Source organism: Ailuropoda melanoleuca, chromosome 5 (assembly GCF_002007445.2).
Source record: "Ailuropoda melanoleuca isolate Jingjing chromosome 5, ASM200744v2, whole genome shotgun sequence".
Taxonomy (NCBI): domain Eukaryota; kingdom Metazoa; phylum Chordata; class Mammalia; order Carnivora; family Ursidae; genus Ailuropoda; species Ailuropoda melanoleuca.
The window spans coordinates 43,349,444-43,367,163 of NC_048222.1; the positions used below are offsets into that span (position 1 = coordinate 43,349,444).

At 40.4% G+C, this 17,720-nt stretch overlaps 1 protein-coding gene across 2 annotated transcripts in view; it reads left to right on the forward strand.

Annotated features, from left to right (window-relative positions):
- The window catches only part of CIAO2A (cytosolic iron-sulfur assembly component 2A), an 18,285-nt gene extending 10,913 nt beyond the window's left edge, over positions 1 to 7,372 (forward strand). The window contains exons 4-6 of one of the 2 annotated variants that reach the window (XM_019794124.2): positions 4,884 to 4,929; positions 6,110 to 6,185; positions 6,674 to 7,372. In XM_019794124.2, the coding sequence (XP_019649683.1) occupies positions 4,884 to 4,929; positions 6,110 to 6,185; positions 6,674 to 6,686 (135 nt within the window). In that variant the 3' untranslated portion in view covers positions 6,687 to 7,372. Of the gene's footprint in view, positions 1 to 4,883; positions 4,930 to 6,109 lie in introns of both variants that reach the window. The other variant, XM_002914236.4, reaches the window with a different exon arrangement.
- Positions 7,373 to 17,720: the final 10,348 nt, after the last annotated feature.

Sequence of the window (17,720 nt, forward strand, 5' to 3'; positions counted from 1 at the left end):
TCACACAAAAATCTGTACACAAATTTACAGCTTTATTCTTAAAACTCAAAAACTAGAAATGGCTCAGAGGTCCTTCAGCAGGTGAATGGTTAAACAAACTATGGTACATGCACATACATGGCATAAAATTCTACTTATTAATATAAAGGAAAAAACTATTAATACATGCAACCACTTGGACAAACCTCCAAAGAATAACACTGAGTAAATAACACCAATCCCAAAAGTATCATATGATTCCATTTATATAGTATATTTGAAATGACAAAATTTTAGAAGTGGGAAACAAATTAATGCTTGCTGGAGGGATGGGAGGGGTGCAAAATGGGAGGAAGTTGTGTGTGGTTATAAAAGGACAATGCGCGAGATCCTAGGGGTAATGGAAACCATACTGTGTCTTGACTGTGGTGGCAGGTATGTGAATCTGCACCTGATAAAACTGTATAGAACTAAATACACACAAGTACAACCAAAACTGAAAAAAACAAAAAAATCACAGTAAAATAGGATGATTATACTGATGTCAATATGCTGGTTATAATACTGTGCTATAGTTTTGCAAGATGTTACCATTAGAGGAAGCTGATAAAATGTGTATTTTTTTAAATCAACCAACATCCATTAAACTATGATTTACCCTATCATAAAATCTTAAGTTTCTCTACATATGCTCTGATTTTTAGCCTTCCTTCCACCCAAACACACACCAAAGGGAGAAAGAGGCTATTACCTCAATTCGTAACACCAAGAATGTTGTTTTTAACTTTAATCTTCCAAACAGAGAATGAAAACACTACAAATGTTCAATGCTCTACACTGAGAAAACTGTACTCTGATCATCTGGCAATACATATATATATAAGGTACAATAAATTACGGGGGGTACAAAAAAGTCTTAAAGTAAAATACTACTAAAGAGATCCCCTTAGCTAACTGGGATTCTTTACTGATAACTGTGTTTATCTGAAAAAGGTACACGACAAAGCAAGAAATTCATTGCAAATTTAAGAACAATTATTTCATTAAAATAATCCTTGTTATTTAAAATGCAAACATTAGAATAACAGTGTCAACTGAACTTTCTGTGACATAGAAACATATCACCGTCTACCTGGTAGCTACTAGCCACAGGTGGCTATTAAGCCTTGATATGTGGCTAGTGGGAATAAGGAACTGAAAATTTAACTTCAGTTAAATAGCCAAATATGGCTATTGGCTACCACATTAGGCAGAACAGATCTAGAACTTGCAAAAAAATTCAAAAAAGGATACAAAAACACATAATGTAAAAATAATCATCAATGTACTTGGTATTTCTAACCCATGACACTACTGGCCTTTTGGGCAGAACAATTCATTACACAGGAATGCCCTAAAGAAAATATATTCCTTTCAAATGATAAAAGTATTTTTCTTTAATGTAATTTTATGGCCACTCTTGATATTACAGAGTATTGCTTCATTCGACTAAATTACTGAAGCTATTGAGTTGAGCAATAATGCATTTCCACCAGCAGAGGGCAGATATATGTTATAAATACCTCTTAAACCAATTTCAAATGTAGTACTGAATCAAAAGACACTAGTATCTTTTTTTTTTTTAAGATTTTATTTATTTATTCGACAGAGATAGAGACAGCCAGTGAGAGAGGGAACACAAGCAGGGGGAGTGGGAGAGGAAGAAGCAGGCTCATAGCGGAAGAGCCTGATCTGGGGCTCGATCCCATAACGCCGGGATCATGCCCTGAGCCGAAGGCGGACGCTTAACCGCTGTACCACCCAGGCGCCCCCAGGCATCCCAGTTTTAAAACATTTTCATCACCTCAGTAAGAAACCCCATACCCATTTCCCCAAACTTTCCCCCATCCCCAGGCAACCACTGATCTCCTTTTGGTCTCTATAGATTTGCTTATTCTGAATGTTTAATTTAAATGGAATCATACAGTTCATCGTCTTTTAGACTGGCCTCTTTCTCTTAAATAATTATTTTCAGAATTCAATGTTGTAGCATATGTCAGTATTTCCTTCCTTTTCACTGCCTTATATGATTCCATTGTATGGATGTACCATAATTTATTTATCCATTGATTACTGGATGGACATTTGGGTTGTTTCTACTTCTCGTTTATTATGAATAATGCTGCTATGAACATTCATGTCCAAGTTTTTGTTTGGGCATATGTTTTCATCTTCTCTCCACCTAGGAGGGGAATTGTTGGATCTTTTGCTAACTATATTTAACTTTTTGAGGCACTGCTAGAGTGTTTTCCGTAGCTCCTTCACCATTTTACATTCTCACCAATGGTGTATGAGGGTTCTAATTTCTCCACATCCTCACTTACACTTCTGTATAAATATTATCTGTCTTTTTCATTATAGCCATCCTAGTGGGTTTGAAGTGATAACTTGCGGTTTTGATTTCCATTTCTCTGGTGGCTAATACTGTTGAGCATATTTTCATATGCAAAAAAAGGGCCACAAGTAACCTCTCAAATTTAGAGTCTTCTGTGCCTGCAAGGTACCAAGCCCACTGTGTGGTTTCCCTGAGGTATAGTTCATGTAGAAATAGCAGGGTAGATACTTGACTTTTCCCCTTTATTTACCATTTTTCAGAGTTGAGTCATGCATAATTTTTTTTAATTTTTTTTAATTATATTATGTTAGTCACCATACAGTACATCCCTGGTTTTTGATGTAAAGTTCGATGATTCATTAGTTGCGTATAACACCCAATGCACCATGCAATACATGCCCTCCTTACTACCCGTCACCAGCCTATCCCATTCCCCCACTCTCCTCCCCTCTGAAGCCCTCAGTTTGTTTCTCAGAGTCCATAGTCTCTCATGCTTCACTCCCCCCTCTGATTACCCCCCCCTTTCTTTATCCCTTTCTTCCCCTACCGATCATCCTAGTTCTTATGTTCCATAGATGAGAGAAATCATATGATAATTGTCTTTCTCTGCTTGACTTATTTCACTTAGCATTATCTCCTCCAGTGCCGTCCATGTTGCAGCAANAGTCCATAGTCTCTCATGTTTCATTCCCCCTTCTGATTACCCCCCTTTTCTTTATCCCTTTCTTCCCCTACCGATCCTCCTAGTTCTTATGTTCCATAGATGAGAGAAATCATATGATAATTGTCTTTCTCTGCTTGACTTATTTCACTTAGCATTATCTCCTCCAGTGCCGTCCATGTTGCAGCAAATGTTGAGAATTCGTTCTTTCTGATAGCTGAGTAATATTCCATTGTATATATGGACCACAACTTCTTAATCCAGTCATCTGTTGAAGGGCATCTCGGTTCTTTCCACGATTTAGCTATTGTGGACAATGCAGCTATGAACATTGGGGTGCATATGGCCCTTCTCTTTACTACGTCTGTATCTTTGGGGTANGTCTGTATCTTTGGGGTAAATACCCAGTAGTGCAATGGCTGGATCATAGGGTAGCTCAATTTTTAACTTTTTAATTTTTTAAGGGACCTCCACACTGTTTTCCAGAATGGCTGTACCAACTTGCATTCCCACCAACAATGGGAGGGACCACCTTTCTCCACATCCTCTCCAACAATTGTTGTTTCTTGCCTTGCCAATTTTTGCCATTCTAACTGGCGTAAGGTGGTATCTTAGTGAGTCATGCATAATTTTAAACCAACGTAAATGAATATAGAGTGATTTTATACCTGTTGCTTTGTTGTCTGGAGTAAGAGTTAGTATAATGCCACTAGCCCCTAGAGTAATTCATATGGTGGGTTTTTTGGTGGGGAGGAGGGACAGAGGGAGAGGAAGAATCTTAAGCAGGCTCCACACCCAGCATGGAGCCCGGCGCTGAGCTCAGTCCCACAACCCTGAGATCATGACCTAAGCTGAAATCATCGGTGCTTAACCGACTGATCCACCCAGGCCCCGCAAGGTGTTTTGTTTTTTAAAAAAGACTGTTGTAGATGATCTCTAGGATGTATTTTAGCCATAATAAGGTCTGATTTTTTTCACTCTTGAAAGACATTTATCTTAGTAGTAAAATACCTGTATAAGAATTAGTTCATACACTCCAGTGTTCTCTGGAGAGTAGACATGTCTTTATCATATAGCATGCTTTATTTGTCACGGGATTTTGTGGGTTTGTCTCACAGGGTCTAGTTCTTGGAGGTTAGGTAATCTGAGGAATGCAGCAGGGCCAGGAGGTTTAGCTAACCAGTATTATACTTGAGAGTAAATTTAGCAAGATAATAGTGAATGAGAAAAGGAGGATAGTGAAAACTATATTGTGACCCCATTTTTGTAAAATAAGCAAAGCAAAGAAACTTCTGACTTTGGTGTGTGTGTGTGTGTGTGTGTGTGTGTGTATAAAATCTGTATTCCATTATGTACGTATGGAGAAAAATGTGGAAGAAACTACACTAGATTATTAGTATGGCTTTGGGGCTTGGAGCAGAGAGGAAGTTTAGATACTCTAGGTACTGATTTGGGAGGAAGAGATAGAGTGTAGGGTAGAGAGATCCACGAGTAAAATATGAGTGAGATCTCATTTATGTAAAATTTTATTTGTGTGTATTCATTAAAAAAAGTAATTAATGGGAATACCCCCCCCCCCCCCCGCAGGCCTTCCTCAGGTGACCAAAATTAAAAATCCTGCTAATTTCAGGACACCTGGGTGGCTCAGTCAGTTAAGTGTCTGCCTTCAGCTCAGGTTGTGATCCCAGGGTCCTGGGATCAAGTCCCACATTGGGCTCTCTGCTCTGCAGGGAGCCTGCTTCTCCCTCGCCTCTCTCTCTGTCACTGATTTGGGCTTTCATTCCTAGACTCTTGAGTCTACTGGGCGTTCCACTTCACTTTTTATCTTAGTGTTCTAAATGTTTTGGTTTTAATATTTTTTCTTCCTAGTTGGAAATCTACATTTCTGAAGGAACCCACTCAACAGAGGAAGACAGTAAGTCAATCTTGACCCATTAAAAAACAACTTCAGATAGTACTTCATCTTGGATACTGTTATTCTGCTATCCAAGTATCTACAGGTCATTTGCAAAAAAGTGAAGAATTAGTTATTAGCTATTCTTCAACGGGGGGAAACATAGGCTTTTCAAGAAAGTAATTTTTCAGTAGGACTCTAGGTGAACTAAAGGCAGGCCCTATGAATATTGGCTGGTTTAGGCTAGTAGCTGCACATCTCTAAAGAGTATCCAGCTCTAGGGACCTGACTTAGAAACTCTAAAGAGAGCTCGATTTTTTTCTTTGGTGCAGGATGGAGAGCTGTGTACTTGAAATTCAAATTGAAGGTCTAGAAAAGAATATGGACATTTCTCTTTTTAACTCTGAGAGTTATAGACGGAAGATATAGGCCAATACCTTTATTATATGAAGATCTATGCAAACTCATTAAAAAATAAAACACCCAGTAGATTAACAGAGACATGGACAGAAAATTCACAGAAGAACTAAGAGATAAACATGGGGAAATGTCCTCTATTTATCAAGGAATTGCAAATTATAGCAATAATAAGGAACCGTTTTTCACCTGCTGTTTTATGTGTGTATATGTTTATTTGTTTTTATTAATAGTACCAGATATTTTTTGCAAACCGATAGCTTATGTATTATTGCTGATGATACAATTGGTAAAAAATGTTGGGAAATAATTCAGTGAAAAGAATCGGACCATAAAGTACTCATACTCCTTGACCTAATAATGCCACTTTTAAGGATTTTTCCAAAAAGAAGGCTGTTTATGTAAAGGTGCTCCATGTACCATAGTGTTCATAATTAATTTAGAAGGCTTATAATTTTTTCTGTATTAAATAACCCTGTAGTTTAAAAAGTAGGCTTAAGGGGAAAAATAGTTTTCAAAGTTGTATTTACTCTTTATTCTATATGGAAATAATGTATATGGACAAAGACTAGAAAGAAAGAAATGAAAATAGTTGTGGTAGAGTAGTAGGAATTTAGGGGGTATTTTTCTCTGTAGGTCTCCCTTCTAGAACTTATGAAAAGTGAGCCAATACCAGCTTTAAGTTATCAAGGAGTTAAATTCTGTTTTAATGGGATAATAAAATTTTTGTCTGTCCCTATCTGTTGACACAATTCCTCTGCTAACTTTTGTCTGTGTTTTGCAGTCAACAAGCAGATAAATGACAAAGAGCGAGTGGCAGCTGCAATGGAAAACCCCAACTTACGGGAAATTGTGGAACAGTGTGTCCTTGAACCTGACTAATAGCTGTTTTAAGAGCCACTTAACTTCGTTTGATATATTTGTTTAAATTCTTTGTAAAATGTTAAAGACTCATGTTTAATACATAGGTGATTTGTACCTCAAAGCATTTTTTTAACGGATGATTTGCAAGCAAGATTTAATTATAAGTAGTACCTAGTTTGTTCAGTGTATAACATTCTCAGGATTTGTAACACTTAAATGACCAGACAGAAAAATATTTTCTAGTTATTATGTGTCAGATGAGTGGCTATTTTTCTGATGCCTCTTCTGATACAACTACTTTTCATGTCAAATATTTACTGTGCCCAAATGTATTCAATTTAAATCATTACTCTGTAGAGTAAATAAAACAAAGATGATTCTTGTAATGATGTACCTTAGAATGTTTTCGTTGAATTATAAATCTTAGTGTGAATGTCAACTCTAAAAGATATTTACAAAACTTTATTTTCTGGTTATTATGTAGAATCAGAATCTGAGAACCAGAAAGAACCCTCAAAATCAGGCGTTGGCCCTGCCTTCCTTCAAGGAGAGTCCTGGACCCATTTGTAGATGAGGATCAAATATGGAAATTTTGAAGATCAAGAAGTGCCCAAAGACATTTTTATTAAACCAATCTAAATGTATGGTTTCTCTTTTACTTGAAATTTGTTCAGTTTGTTTGAGGGGATAATGATCATTTGAAGCGTAACGGTGTGGAAGGTGACCTCCCAGGTGTTCCCCAGTGATCCTCGATTCCTGGTCTTCATGCCCCTGTATAGTTTCCTTCCATATAGAAACAGAGCTGGTAGGTGTGACTAATCAAGAATCAGAGGTGACAGTGTGTGACTTCTGAGGCTAGATCCTAACAGGTGTTGTTGCATTCATTTTGATTTCTTGAATTGCGCACTCCGTGGGAATCCGACTGCTGTGTCATGAGAACACATGAGCAACCCTGTGGAGAATTCCACAAGGAGAGGCATTGAGGCTTTGCGCCAACAACCAGCACCAATTTGCAGACCATGTGAGCGAACCATGTTAGAAGTGATCCTCCAGCCTCAGTCACGCTGGTGTCTTGACTGGAACTTCACGAGACCCTGAGCCAGAACTGTCTAGCTAAGCCACCCAAGTTCCTGACCCAGAGAAGCTGTGAGCAATAATAAATGTTTATTGTTTATACCACTAAGTTTTGGGGTAATTTGTTATACAGCAAAAAGTAATATAATAGGTTATTAGAATGGAACTCTTCTGCCTCAAATTCAATTGAGGATACAAAGGGGAAAGTAGGAGAACTTGTTCCATGGTCTTGAACCCCTTTATCCACTTGAGAATATATGTTTTGAAAGAACAGAAGATTTTATAAGAAGATTATTGAAGGGTTTTTTTGGATAAAGCTGTTGCTGTGTTGAGTTCCAACCTCCATTTTGGTGGAAGGGTAGGGAAGGGGCACCTTCTACCACTGTCTGCTGAGGGGAATTCCAAGGGGACAACTCAGAGAGTTTGGGAATGTGTTCCATGCATTCAGGAGATCCCAGTAAACTGGTGCTTGATTCAGGCCTGAGAAAGAAGGTGGAAGTGGACTGAAGGCTGGGCCAAAGGCAGGCTGATTGCTGCCTAGGAATTCTAGAGGACAAGAGAGGCAAGGCCAACGACATTGATGACAGAGCCCTCAGGGCAAGGTATGCATGACTTTCTCATAAGACTGTGCTGTGGGTTCATATTTGACATTGTCCAATAGGCCATCAGCAGAACCAAGGAGACCTCCACAGGAAGGGTCTGAACATGTCCTGCCTGGTGCCCAGGGACTGAGGAGAGAGGACAGCAAGTGAACAGCAAGGGGGAGATGCATCTGCCAGGGTCAAGGGGCACAGCAGGAACCTCTGGTAAGCTCATGGAAGTACCAACCCGAGAGAGACCCAGCCCTAATCACCAGGCAGGCCTGAGAGCACAAAGCCAAGCAGCTAAGTAAGAACTGTCCTGTCTCGAGTGTTCCTCCCTCATCAGCCTCCAAAGCAGTGGTAGAATAACTGGCAAGCAGGGGTCCTGAGAGGAGGAAAGGACTGCATCCCATTGCTCTGCTATAGGTTTCAAGCCTGAAGCAGGACCCAAATTAGCCAAAGAGTTAATGCCAAGTTTGTAGTTTTGACTATGAGATGTGACTAGATTCTTTAATACAGTGAGATTTTATGATTAAAACTGATGGGAAGACTTCATCTGACAGAAACCATCTGTCCGCCCAAGTTTTCACTGTTGGGCTGAGGAAGATCATACCTTCTCAACAAAGTGTCAAAGGATAGTGGGGGACAAAAATAGAAGGAATTCTTATATAACATACTGGTTCTAGAAGTCCCATGGAAACCGTCTTGGCTTCTGCTAAGTCTGCACTGTCTCAGCCCAGCTTTCGCCCCACTTTCTCCCTCTCCCTTGAGATTACGAAAAATGCTGCCGCTCGGAAAATCAGACCTTGTGGCATCAGAGCACTAGCTTTGTGGAAATGTCACTATTGATTCCTGATCTTTTGCTACAAAAGCTCTCACTGGCTCTTCTCTTTTTTTCCAGGTCATTAGAAATCTGTCACCCAGCATATATGAGTAGATCCACAAGTAATGAAGTGTTGCTGGTTTTTAGTCATCACCGTAATCACTTCCTTCTGAATCACAGATCCACCCGAGTTGGTCCTTAGCACCAATGCCGAGTTGCTTGCTTCATGGCAGTCTGCAGTCGAGGGCCAGGGCCAGAGCTAAGTGTACCTAGTGTGTACCCTGTTTCATGTTCTCCCAGCCAGCACACACATGCGCATACACGTGTGCTTTTTGGCCGGCTATCTGCTTCTAAAAGATAGAGCAGGTATCTGGGGCGCCTGGGTGGCACAGCGGTTAAGCGTCTGCCTTCGGCTCAGGGCGTGATCCTGGCGTTATGGGATCGAGCCCCACATCAGGCTCCTCTGCTGTGAGCCTGCTTCTTCCTCTCCCACTCCCCCTGCTCGTGTTCCCTCTCTCACTGGCTGTCTCTATCTCTATCGAATAAATTTTAAAAATCTTAAAAAATAAAAATAAATAAAAAAAAAAAGATAGAGCAGGTATCGTCAGAGGGGCTCTGAGACTAATAGCCCAAGGTCAGATTCACATCAGTCCTCAAGTTCTGACCGTTTCTCATCACTAGGGCCTTGTGGTCTGGGAAACCCAGGAAGCTATAGCTAGGGTTTAAGGAGGACGGCTGTCTTTATATTCCCTTCTTAAGAGGCCCTGATACTTGAAATGCGCATTGCCAGTTTCAGGTGGCTGGAATCTAGTGCAGTCGAGGTCCCTAGTGTATGCTCTCACCAACTCAGGCGCTAACTCACTGGCGCTCTCAACAGATATTTAGTGAGCACTCTGAGTACCTGGCACTGTCAGATACTGAGGGTACAAAGACGGATTGGCCACTGCATCCCCTTGGAGCTCGTACTTAACCAACCTCTGCCTTCAGCCCCTCTGGCTGCAGGCAATGAATGATGCTGGCTGTCTCTTCTAGTGAGCTTGGCTTGGCCAGGGAGACACAGAGGCTAGCCAGCTAGAAGCAAAGACAAAACCATTCCTTAGGGACTGCCGAGTGAGACCACTGATGCGCAGCCAGAAAGGGGTCATTGCCGCAGGCACTCCCATCCTGCTGGTCCTGCCGCTCTTGGAAGTTCGATGTGACTGCTGTGGCTGCCGCTGCCAGAATGATCTCTCCTCTCCCTGCTGTTTCGTGTGACTCACTCCAGCTCGGAGCCCTGGATGGGGTCTCTAATCCCAAGGGCTGTGTCCATGCCCTGAGTGCCAGGGAGGCAGGAGAAAGGAGAGGCTGGCCTTCTGTATGGGACGCCATCTCTCTCTCAGCAAGACTCATGTGCTGGAAACTCCCCAGATTCGTTCAGAGGCTTCCAGTGACTAATGCCCACGACATTAATAACATACTTAGATGAATTTGTACTTAATCACAACAGCATCTACGCACAAGGGACAAGTAGAGGCACATATATTTACAAGACATATTATTTAGTCCCGTCTCTGGCTGGGTCAGCAAACGTTTTTTTGGAAAAGGTCCAGATAGTACATTTTTTAGGCTTTGTGTCTCTGTTACAGCTCAGCTCCACTCTTCTCCCACAAAGGCAGCCATGGCAAGTTGAAAATGAGTGTGGTTGTGTTCCAGTAAGACTTTCTTTATGGACACAAATTTGAATATCATTTAATTTTATGTGTCATGAAATATTATTCTTTTGATTTTTTCCAACCATTTAAAAATATAAAAACCATTCTCAAAAGCCAAAACCCAAACCAAAAAAACCAAAAACCAAACCCATTCTTGGCTTGAGGGTTGTAAGAAAAGCAAGTAGTAGGAAGAATTTGGCCTGTGGGTCATTTGCCAGCCCCTGATCTGTAGGAATGATTCATAACCTTTTTGGAAGGTCTCTGACCTCTTTGAGAATCTGATAAGAGGTAGGGAATGGATCCTGATTCTTTTCTTTTTCTGAAAGGAAAAAAGGCGCTCACATGACACTTTGCATGTGACTTCAGGGCTTCATGGACATGCTAAGGAGTCAGTGAAGGCCAGATTTATAACTCTCGTCTGCAAATAATGCTGCCTGAGCATTTGGGCTTCCTGTTCTTTCACTGACTCCGCAGAGCCCTGGACTTCACAGCTTTGGTTGGGAGCCTCTGCCTTCTTAGATCACAACAAATAATCGAGACGCTTTCTCAGCTCTACCATGAAGCAACGGCTTTGTTACCCAAACTGTAGATGTCTCCAGCAGGATTCAATTAACTGTAATTGGGGGAGGACTGTTTGCTAGGAAGGAGAAGGATTGCTATAAAAGCCGCATTGCATTGATAGCCCAGTTGGTGCCCCTTGTGTGTTAATCAGTGACAGAAAACAAGCCAGTGAACTAAGGGTTGAAACGCACCACTGATGCATCACTACTGGAAACGCATTTTTTTTTTTTAAAGCTACTGGTGGGTCCTGAGTATTTGTTGTGTTATTCCTTATATATTTTTTGTATATATGAAATATTTTACAAATAATTTTTTTTAAGCCTACTGGATTTAGCCTGGGCCACAGGTTTCCCTGACTCAGGTTAGACTGCCTATCTGGCAGAGGCGGACTCAGTCCCTGTGCACACTTGTTTGGGAGAGATGGGCTGTGGGAAGGGGTAGCAGTTGCCGCACGGGCTGTGAGGTTCTCTTTGAGTACTATTATTATCACACAGACCTTTGCCCCTCGCAAAGGCAGTGGTTCAGAGCACAGACCCTGGTGCCAACACGCCACCTTGCTCTAATCCTGGTCTTAGCCACTTGGGTAGCTGTGTGACCTTGGGCGAGTTACTTAACCTCTCTGTACCTTAGTTCCCTCATCTGTAAAGTGAGGTACTTGATAGGGCTGTTAAGAGGATTAAGAGGGAGTGTTGAACACAATGCCTGGAACATAGTAATGCTTAATTTTAGTGTTTGTTAAGTAAAAATAGAGGAGAGGGCCCCTTGGTGCTAAGTTACTTGATGGAGGGACAGTTTTCCTTGCCAGCTGGGTGCAATCATCTGGGGAGCACTAGGTGGCAGCAAAGTGTGACTCCTTAGTGCCAGCTTTCAGGTTCCCAGCCGGTCAGCCAGGTGCAAGACAGAGCACTCCCTGCTGAGCGTGCCACACCACACTGGGCACTTTGCCTTTGTTCTGACTGGGGTGATTGTCACGGAAGACTTTCTTGGATGTGAAATTACTTTGCAGAGTTAATGAATAATTTTGAAGATTTTGATATATATTGCTGAATTGTCCTCTGAAGAAATTGTACTGATCAACATCCTACCAAGAATGGGGGTTTGTGTCTCTGCCCCACACTAATACTGAGTATTGTTACTTTGTTTATTTTGGGGGGGTATTGTTATTTAAAAAAAAAACTTTGCCCTAGGTGGAAGATTTTAAAATGCTACCTCTTTTCCATTCACATTATTTGCTAAGATTAAACATTGGAAAATATTTCTATTGGGGTTTCTTTAAATCCCTTTATATCCTTTGTCCATTTTTCTATTGACATGTTCACTTTTTATTTTTATTTTTAAAGCTTTTATTTATTTGAGAGAGAGAGAGAGAGCAGGAGCAGGGAGAGGGGCAGAAGGAGAAGCAGGCTGCCCACTGGGCAGGGAGCCCAGCATGGAGCTTGATTCCAGGACCCTGAGATCATGACCTGAGCCTAAGGCAGATACTTAACCAACTGAGCCACCCAGGTGCCCCTGAGATGTTCACTTAAAAAAAACCCAATTACACAGTACGGGTTTTAGCATTTTCTGTTATACATACTGCAAATATGTGTCCCAGTTTTTTGGTTGCATAGGCATGTTTAATTAATGTCTACTAACTAATGTAAACTAAATTAACATGTTAAATAACATGAATGGTTTAGTTTTTGAATAAGTAAAACCTTCAGGTGGTTTTTGTTTTTGTTTTTTTGAAGATTTTATTTATTTATTTGACAGAGAGAGAGAGACAACCAGCGAGAGAGGGAACACAAGCAGGGGGAGTGGAAGAGGAAGAAGCAGGCTCCCTGCCAGCGGAGCAGGGAGCCTGATGCGGGGCTTGATCCCAGCACCCTGGGATCACACCCTGAGCCGAAGGCAGACGCTAAACAACTGAGCCACCCAGGCGCCCCCTTCAGGTGGTTTAAACATCAAAAAGCATAGTCTAAAGTATATGGTGAAAAGATTCCTTCCCAACCCTGTCCACCCGGTTTTCACCCTTCCCCAACAGGTTTCATGATTAATAATTTCTTATCGCTCCAGAGAGTTTTTATGCCTGCAACAGCCAGTACAAATATATATACACTTTTTGGCACAATTTTTAGCATACATCGTGCCAGACCACACTGTTCTATGCCTTGCTTTATTTTTTTTCTACTTAACAGTGCATCTTTGAAATATTCCCATAACAATCTACAAAGAACTTCCTCATTATTTTTCACAGTGCCACAGTGTTCCATTATATGTATCATGTTTTATTAACAAGACTCCTATCGATAGACATTTAGATTATTTCTGTTATCTTGCTATTCCAGACCAGGCTGTAGTGAGCAACCATATATGTATACCACATATCATACATTTACAAGTGGATCTCTAGGATAAATTTTTGAAAATGGGATTGTTGGATAAAGGATCTGTGCATTTACATTATATAGATACTGAGAAACTGCCCTTGGTAGCAGTGTGCCATTTTGCACTCCTACCATCAATGGATGAAAGTGCCCATTGCACTGCAGCCAAATAGGACATTATCAAACATCTAGATTTTTGTTAAAGTAATAGGTGAAAAATTTTATCTCAGTGGAATTTTACTTAGTATTTTCTTCAGCATGAGTGAGGTGAAGCATTATTTTTACGTGAGGTGGAGACATTTGTATTTTGTTTAATGTGAACCATTCATATCATTTGTCCTTTTTTTTCTGGTTCATCTTTTTCTTGATGATTTGTAGGAGATCTTTACATATTAGAGAGTAGTGATATGTGTTGCAAGTTTTTTTTCCCAGTTTGTCACTTGTTTTTGATTTTTCTCATTTTTTATTGCCATGAATATTTCTTTTTTAGTGTTTTCTTTTTCGTGTGTTTGTTGTTTTATTTTTTATGTGATTGAATTTATCAATCTTTAATTTTATGTATCCTGGATTTTTTTTTTTTTTAAGATTTTATTTATTTATTCAACAGAGACAGAGACAGCCAGCGAGAGAGGGAACACAAGCAGGGGGAGTGGGAGAGGAAGAAGCAGGCTCACAGCGGAGGAGCCTGATGTGGGGCTCGACCCCAGAACGCCGGGATCACACCCTGAGCCGAAGGCAGACGCTTAACCGCTGTGCCACCCAGGCGCCCCTATGTATCCTGGATTTTTTGGTCATAATTAGAAAGATTGTCTCCTCTCCAAGGTTATAAAACATTTTTCCTATGTTCATTTTTAATCCTTTAATGATTTTATTTTTTAAATATTTCAATCTTTGAGCCATTTGGAATTTATATTGGTATACATGAGGAATGGAGCCAACTCTCTTTTTATTCTCATGACTATTGTCCTGACACCCTCTGTTGAAAGGTCCATCTTATCCATGGCCATTATTTTCAAATCTTACTTTATGAACCATGTGGTCATATTACTTTTTTTTTTTTTTTGAAGATTTTATCTTTATTTGAGAGATAGACCGAGAGAGCGTGATGGGGGCGGGCAGAGACAGAAGGAGAAGCAGGCTCCCCACTGAGCAGGGAGCCTGATGCAAGGCAATCCCAGGACCCTGGGATCATGACCTGAGCTGAAGGCAGACGCTTAACCTATTGAGCCACCAGGCACCCAGGTCACATTTTTTTATAATGAGAAATGTAAAACTTAATGTCTAACAATAGGTAAAGTGTTAACTAATACTACATTCATTTAATGGATTCAGTGTTTTCAAAGACTCATTAATTCCATGGGAAAATTCTCAAGAGAGAAAAGCAAAATATAAAATAATTTAGGCCAAATGATCCCAATTAAAAACAAGACTGCATTTACATATAAAAATGGCTAGAAGCAAATATATTAAAAATTTAAGAGTAGTTATATCTGCTTTAAAAAATTCAGTTACAATGAATATGCTTTCTTTTAATAATATGATAACCCCTAATAAATGTTATTAAACATGCACACACACATCTTATGGCATATGTCTCCTCATAAAGCCATTTCTAAAAAGTATATTTTTAAGGTGGGAGATAGATAAAGTAAAACGTTATTTTCCCCCTTGGGGAAGTTTCCTTTGATTCTATCCAAACTCCTAGGGCCTAGTACTGTATCACACTGCTCATAGTCTTGGTTACCTTGAGCTTGTTTTTTATTTTCTATCTTCTTAGGTGCCCCTAAGTCTCCCACAGCTCCTGGTACAGTGTTTTCTTGGTGAATTACTTCAGGGCTCACCTTGGTCATAATGAAGGGATTCAATTTCTCACAGGGTTTCAGCCTTTGGCATTTCACATAAGGAATGTCCACTGGATGGTGGGTTGGACTTGACCTGTAATCCTGGCTCTGCCCAGACAAGTATGAACTTGAGTAAAAGTCACTTCCCTTGCTTTCGGTTTCCTTCTTCCTTCTATAAAATGAAGGTGTTAGATACTAAGGTTCCTTCCAGTTTAAATTTCTACCTATTAGAAGCCACAGTGGATTCTGGCTCTCTGGGGCTTCCAAGGATTCATTAATATCCTTAACAACCACAGGAGTGATTAATATTGAGCCTGGTCCGCAGTTGTGAACCTGTAGATTAATACAGAATTGAGGATGATTTATAATTCAGTAGCCAAGATTATCAGTTGTCGTTGATTTTAAGGAATGTGAGCTTCGGTGCTGCTGGTGGTGGTGGATGATGTTAATGCTGTCTTGATTCAGCTAATGAAGCTAAACTGGGTCACATCAGCTGAGTTTCCTTGTCACTGGATTCCTGAGGCTGTCGTATCAGTGTCCCGTGGTAACGTCAAGGTGAAGTCTGTTCAGATGAGTCAGAATATACAATGAGGGGCGCCAGGGTGGTGCAGTCGTTAAGCATCTGCCTTCGGCTCAGGGCGTGATCCCGGCGTTCTGGGATCCAGCCCCACATCAGGCTCCTCCGCTGGGAGCCTTCTTCTTCCTCTCCCACTCCCCCTGCTTGTGTTCTCTCTCTCACTGGCTGTCTCTATCTCTGTCATATAAATAAAAAATCTTTAAAAAAAATATACAACAAATACGTATGCCAAGTTCAAAGTTGCCTTGCAGGGTAAAACTTACCAAGTTGCCGAGTATTGCCGGAACTTCATTTCCCCAAGTGAAATACATGGCTGCCATTGGGGACCGTGGGGGCTGATTTTACATTAATCTAATCCTACTACTTGATTTTATAGGTAAGAAAATGTTGAGTGACTTATCCACATTCATACAGCGCGGAAAACTCAGAGACAAGACTACGGAGTTAGGATATATGGAAAGAGGTCTGGATTCCTACTGAGCGTTGGCCAATGATCAGCGTGATTTGGGCAAGTAATTTCTCTGAGCCGATTAAAGTGAATTAAAAGAATAAAATACGAAATTTTCTAGATTACTTAATTATTTTGTAGACTAAAATAGGGGCTAAGTAGATTGACAAAGAACCCCCTGGTTAAAAAAAAAATAGGAGATTATAGGACATAAACATCAAGATGTGATTCAACTCACTCTGTCATGTTCATCAATTTCTGAAAGATATTTACATCCTAATAGGTCTTCACATTAGTGATATTTAATATTCTTGGCAGTATTTTTTCCTCTTGGCAAGGTTTAGTAAAACAAGGCAAGCCCTTTAATAAGTGCTGTTGTTGAGCAGAAATGAGGCTGAGGAAGCGAGACTGAGCTCTACGAAGCTCAGAGCACACGAATACGTCTACAAGGTTAATGAGCATTAACAGGCACTAAACATGGTCTTTATTAATTCTTTTCTGGAATGAAGAGGCTTCCACGGATACAAGCTTACATCCTCAGAGCAACCTCCATTGTACATATTTTCTTTTATTAATTAATTACTAGTTTTCTTTAATCACAAGAGTAATACAGAAGCAGAGCAAAATAAGAAAATGTTCAAAAAGTATAAAATGTTAACTAGAAGTGTCCTTTGCTGCCCACTCCCCAAAGACAACCAGCTTCAACAATTTGTATTTTTCGTTTTTCTGCTAATTACCATAATAAATGTTATGATTCACTTTCCCCAACTTTTGGTTTTGAAAAACCTCGAACTTACAGAGAAGTTGCAAGGAGAATTCAACTAGATTTATCAGCTGTTAATAGCTTGCCATGGTTGGCTTTCTCTAACCCTACATATATACATTCCCTTTTTTGCTGAACCATTTGAGGAACAGCTGTAGACAGAATGCCATTTCTCCTCCAAATACTTCAACATGCATGCCCCAAGAATAAGGACATTCTCCTCCGTAACCACAATATAATTCTCCACTCAGAAAATGTAGCACTGATTGATTACATAACGAAGTGTCCATATTCAAATTTTCATAATTGTTCAATAATGTCCCTTTTAACTATTTCTTAACCCAGGATCCCCTCACTGGTCACACACTGCACAGAGTTGTCATCTCTTTGGTCTCCTTTAATACAGAGAAGTTATGTTTTCTTTTGTGAAAATGATACTTTTTTAAAATAATTTTTTAGAGATTTTATTTATTTATTTGAGAGAGAGAGCGCGCATGAGCAGGGGGGAGAGGGAGCAGGAGAAGCAGACCCCCCACTGAGCAGGAAGCCTGCCGTGGGGCTCAATCCCAGGATCCCAGGATCACGACCCGAGCTGAAGGCAGACTTTTAACCGACTGAGCCACCCAGGCGCCCTGTGACAATAATATTTTTAGAGTACAGGTTGGTTGTTCTGCAGAATGTCTCTCAATCTGGATTCGTCTGATTGTTTCCTTTTGACCAGATACAGTGTCCACATTTTTGGCAGGAGTACTACGTAGATGATGTTCTTTCCCAGCACAACACATGATGTCAGTTTGTCCCATTAT